Raw genomic sequence first — 6000 nt, 5'->3', positions numbered from 1 at the left:
ATAGATACACAAAATGGGTTTATTTATGTTGATTTAATTTGGTTGTGTTGATGTTTCCATTTTTGCAAAATGGGTCTATTCTGTTTGGTTTTACGCAATACATCTATCGGTGTGTGTTCTTCCTGTTCCTTTTGGCCATGGGATTTGGTGAATTATATGAATATGTACTGTTGGACTGTGGTAATTTCCCATGTACGAATAAATAAATGATGATGATGATGATGATGATGATGATGATGATGATGATGATGATGATGATGATGATGATGATGACCTCACCTGTCAATAAGCTGAGGTGACTGCGGTTGACTGCCTCGCCGGTTTTCAGCCTCACTGATTGACAAGGGATCTGGAACAGTCACTACAGGAGCCTCTACACTCCTCTGAGAACCCAGTGTCTGAGGGGGCCGCGAGTCACTGCTGGCTTTAGGGGAGTTATCAACATAACTGGCCGTGACATCACTTCCTCTCCTGGCCACTGCCTCCTTGCTGGTCTTCTGAGGACTACCAAACAACGAGGACCTCTGGAGATCCAGGATCTTAAAGATGTCCTCCGAGAAGGTCACGCTCCTCTCCTCGACACTCTCCTGGATACGGCTCCATCGCTTCAGGGTGTCAGCCTTGGCCGCCGCCCCGACGAGAGGGCAGTTGAAGGCGGGTAGGGTCTGGGTGCGCTTGCGGGGGCTCTCTGACCATGGATCTGAGTGGGGCTCCTTAGAGAGGGCCGTGGGGCTGCTCTCTCCTCCCTCCAGCCCTGGACTGTCATCTTCATCCTCTTCTGGAGACTCAGACAGAGAGGTGTCGCCCAGCTGGAAGAGGCCCATGGTTGGAAACACGTTTACAGATACAATAGAGAGAAGAGTAACTTATACATTATATATATATATATATATATATATATATATATATATATATATATATATATATATATATATATATATATATATATATATATATATATATATATATATATATATATATATATATATATATATATATATATATGCAACCATATATATCATATATAATTCCTTTACTTAGGTCAAAGTAGAAATACACTGATGAAATAGTACTTTTGTAACTTTTGTATTGTTAAGTACAATATTTGATAAGCATATGACATTGAATATATTTGAATATCAACGGTAAAAGTATGACTGCATAATGTCCTCCTTGCCTATCGCAGCTGACCCGGTTTGACAACAGGTTTGACACAGCGGCCCCTGATAGCCTCTGTACTCAAGGTGCTCTGTGCTCCAGCACATAGGAGCCAGAGGCTGCAGAAAGTCCCGACACTGTGTGGTCCCTGTCCCTAAGTGCTCACATCCCAGCACGTCCAAGGACTACAGGCCGGGGGCTCTAACCTCTCACATTATGAAGACCATGGAGAGGTTGGTCCTGGAGCAACTCCGCCCGGTGATCAAACCCCACCTCGACCCACTCCAGTTCGCCTACCAGCCTCGACTGGGGGTAGAGGACGCTGTCATCTACCTGCTGAACAGAGCCTACACTCATCTAGACAAGCCGGGGAGCACTGTGAGAGTCATGTCTTTTACTTCTCCAGTGCTTTCGATACCATAAGGCAGGGCTATTCAACTAAATTGTTCAGGGGGCCACATTGTCAGAAACCCAAGGGGCCAGGGGCCGGACTGCCACGGCGCCTCCCCGTGCTATGAATATATGTACACTTGACACAACACGCAACCACATTTTCACAACTTTTATTTAACTACATTGCAAAAGTAGTATACTTTTCAAAAAAAGTGCTTCATTTATGTGCCACATCTGCAACATCTCCTGCAAAAAGTGCTTCATGTATGACTGGCAACAACTGCAACATCTCCTCCTCAACATTTCAATATAAAAATAAAATAAAAAACAAACAAGTGCATGATGTGCATCTGAACATTCTAACATCAACACTTGAACAAAAAAAACACATTTATAGTGCAGCTGAGCTTATGAAAAAGTGCTTCATGTCTGTGCAACAACAGCAAATCACAGCATCTTATTAGCACGTATTGTCCACTCTTAACTCTCAAACATCAGGGGGGTGGGGGGCAGACAGGCCTAGCCTACATACACACATCTAATGAGAGCGATTGCACTTCTTTGACTGGGCAATGGCAGAGAAAGAGGGTTCATAGGAAGTGAGGGCTACCCGCAAACAGTGATGCAAATGCTCATTTGTCAAGGAGGCACGTTGCTTGTTTTAATGGCATTCATGTGAGAGAAACTGGATTCACAGGTGTATGTTGAGCCAAACATTGTTAGCACAGATATTGCCAGCGTTTTTATTTTGGGGAATGTCTTGACATGAATACACTTTATCCAAAATGTTGTGGTGGATTCATTCTCAAGTGCCTGCTTCAGAGCAGATGATGCTTGCATGTCAATTATTTCAAGTTGCAGGAGACCTTCATCAATGTGAAGTGATGCAAGGAACTCTTGTCCTTTTGTGGAAATAGCAGCTACATTGGCAAATGGGTTGCTCACAAAATGCATCAATTCTCTGGACATGTCAAATTCATCAAATCGACTTGCAAAGTTTTCCCTCAATTTATCAATGAAATCTGTCATTAATTGAGTGACTTTTGGCTCAATTGTGCGTGTTAACGTTGACATGAAAAAAAAAGTAAAAAAATAAAAAATAAAAAAATATAAAAAAAAAATATATATATATATATATATATTTTTTTTTTATTATTATCATGTAATCTTTGGCGGGCCGGTCAGAATCATCCCGCGGGCCGTATCTGGCCCGCGGGCCGCCAGTTGAATAGCCCTGCCATAAGGCCTGGGCTGCTGGGTGAGAAGCTGGAGGTGATGCCGGTAGAGGCCCCCCTGGTGTCCTGGGTTGTTGACTATTTGACGGGCAGACCACAGTATGTGCGCCTACAAGGCTGTATGTCAGACAGACTGGTCAGCAACACCGGGGCCCCGCAGGGGACAGTCCTCTCCCCCTTCCTCTTCACTGTCAGTGTCTACACCAACGACTTCCACTATTCAGAGTACTGCCACCTTCAGAAGTTTTCTGATGACTCTGCGAAAGTGGGATGTATAAAGGATGGTGGCGGACTTCGTCACATGGTGCGAAAAGAACCACCTCCAGCTCAATGTGACGAAGACCAGGGAACTGGCTGTGGATCTGGGGAGGAGGAGGAGTACACCTGTGACCCACGTTTCCATCAGGGGGGGTCGACGTGGACATGGTTGAGGATTATAAATACCTCGGAGTGCACATTGACAATAAACTGAAAGGGTCAAAACACACTGAGGCACTCGACAAGAAGGGCCAGAGCCGCCTCTACTTCCTCAGAAGGCTGAGATCCTTCAACGTCTGTACAAGGATGTTGAGGATGTTCTACGAGTCGGTGGTGACGGCCGGGCACCTTCTTGTGCGCAGTGGCCTGCTGGGGGAGCGGACTGAGAGCGGGGGACGCAAACAGGCTGGAAAAGCTGGTCAGGAAGGCCAGTAACGTGGTGGGGGTGGAGCTGGACTCTGATGGTGGTGGCGGAGAGGAGGAGCCTTGCTAAGCTCCACGCCATGATGGACAACCCCTCCCACCCACCCACTATACACAGACTTAGCTGATAGAAGGAGCACGTTCAGTGTTAGACTCAGACTCCCAAGATGTAACACTGAACGTCACAGGAAGTACTTCATTCCAACAGCCATCAGACTTTACAACACATCACTGTGCCTCACTGCCTCACTGAGTGACAGTACAAACTCTGGTAACCTTCCTGGTCTTTTTGACATATGACTTTTGACTTTTACATCAACACTTTACTTTTTTCTTTCTTTTTACATTTATTACTGTACATTTTACTGTATATTACTGTATATTTTTGGCTGTATATTTTAGAATGTATATACATATTTTAGAATGTATATCCCAGACTGTATTTTTATTCTTATTTGTTATTTTAGATTTTGACTACCTAAATGTTTATTGTGAGCGATCTGTAGTGCTGAATTTCCCTCTGGATCAATAAAGTACTTCTATTCTATTCTATTGGTATCGGCGTATATGTTGGCCGACAGGCACCAATATGAATGTTTTTATTTTATTTTACAAAACACAATGTAGAGAAAATGCAATGTTTACAAAACCTTGGAAGAAATAAGGTGTGGGACTACAATATAAATATATATATGAATGTCAGCCAATATATAGATTTCAGAATTATTTTACTCCATAATATTGGAATCAGCATCGCCCCAAAAATCCAGTATTGGTCGGGCTCTAATGTTTTTGTAAGTCTGTATTTTTCTTTTCCTTCAAAGTTACTAGTGCCTGCATGTTTTAGATGAACGTGATCTGCATATAGATCATAATATTCCATAGAGGCATGTGGTTATGCTCTATATAGTGAACTGCATCACATCCTGAGATCTGTTCAGTCATGACATGTCATGAAAATCTTTCACTACCACACTACCAAATGGTTAACCCTTTCACTGCGACAATACAGAAGGGTCACTGCCACACGAGAAAGGGTTAACCCTTTCACTACCACACTACAGACGGTTAACCTTTCACTACCACACTACAGAAGGTTAACCTTTCACTACCACACTACAGAAGGTTAACCTTTTACTACAACACTATGGCTTAGAGTAGACGACAGAGTACAGCAATGCAACTTGCAATGGGCCTGGTCTACAAGATACACTACGCAACCAAGGTACCCATGTACATGTCAAAATACTTCCCAAAGGTCAGTGAATACCACGATCACAACACCAGAGGGAGCTCCACAAATCATGTTAAACCCAGATTCGGCTCAAACAAGGGCTAAACACGTTTCGCAATTATGCCACATCAATGTGGAACGCCCTACCCAAAGCTGTAAAGGAATGTGAATCACTACCCACTTTCAAAAACACTCTCAAAGAACACCTACAGGAGACTGCAATTCGAAACTGGCCCCTACAAATGTCTTAACCCAGTTGTACAGTAAATTACCAAGCATGGCTTTGTCAGTATTCCAATGTACAGAGTACAGTGTGTGTGTGTCCCCCTCCAATGTACAGCCCCCACCCACCCACCCAACCTCCTCCAATGTACAGTTTCTACGTCAAATGTATATACACTCTTTTTTCTGGACACTTTTTGTATCACAAACAGTACTGTATTTGCAAATCTGATATGTCATAAATGTATAAATGTAGCAGTACTGTCTATCTGTATGTCATGTATGTCATATATGTTATGATGAATTGAAAATGGGGGACCCTGATGTAAACAAGACGAAAGTCTTTCTCTGGTCTGCATCCCCTTAACAATTGTATGTATTGAGCTGTACTGTACTGTACCCATTCTGCAATCTGTTAATAAACTTTTCAATCAATCAATCAATCAAACCACACTACAGACGGTTAACCTTTCACTACCACACTACAGAAGGTTAACCTTTCACTACCACACTACAGACGGTTAACCTTTCACTACCACACTACAGAAGGTTAACCTTTCACTACCACACTACAGACGGTTAAGGACTATTTATTGTCATATATTGGTACTTTGCTGTAATGTAAACGCTCATAGATGTCCCCACCTCAGTAGACTGAGACTCCCAGCCAACGAAGCTGCAAGGGACTTTGCTCTTCTTGCTGTGAGTCTTGCTGGCGAGACGAGACGGGACGTCTTTTGAAGGAGGGAACAGAGCCTCATGCTGTCTGATCAGGGCGGTCATCAGCTTCTGGATCTGGGGAGTTGCTACAAGGGGGGTACAGCAGATGTTCTTTTCTACAAACTTTCACTCATGTCGAGAATTTATCAAAATGTACAAAGAAAATGGAGAGGGAATCAACTGAATAATGCAAAGAAAATGCTTTTTGGTGAAGTGCCCCTTTAATAAACACGTTTTTTTGCATTATAAATACAGTGGCTTCCTTCCATGTTTTTTCTTGGTCATTTATCAAAATAAATCAATTTACCTAGCTTAGTTTAGTTAGATACATTTGTTACATTTGCTCAGCAGCCTACT

The 6000-nt window shown here is 42.9% G+C and overlaps 1 protein-coding gene across 1 annotated transcript in view; it reads right to left on the bottom strand.

The window, feature by feature from the left end:
* Positions 1-275: 275 nt before the first annotated feature.
* The window catches only part of arhgap25 (Rho GTPase activating protein 25), a gene marked incomplete at its 3' end in the record, with an annotated part of 44513 nt that continues 38788 nt past the window's right edge, over positions 276-6000 (bottom strand). The window contains exons 9-10 of the mRNA XM_084338950.1: positions 5569-5729; positions 276-809 (exon numbers count right to left, since the gene is read on the bottom strand). Of these exons, the coding sequence (XP_084195076.1) occupies positions 276-809; positions 5569-5729 (695 nt within the window). The remainder of the gene's footprint in view (positions 810-5568; positions 5730-6000) is intronic.

Source organism: Notolepis coatsorum (assembly GCF_963971535.1).
Source record: "Notolepis coatsorum genome assembly, contig: SCAFFOLD_193, whole genome shotgun sequence".
In the NCBI taxonomy this organism is placed as follows: Eukaryota; Metazoa; Chordata; class Actinopteri; order Aulopiformes; family Paralepididae; genus Notolepis; species Notolepis coatsorum.
Note: the sequence above shows the minus strand (reverse complement) of the source record. Positions and strands in the feature narration are given on the sequence as shown.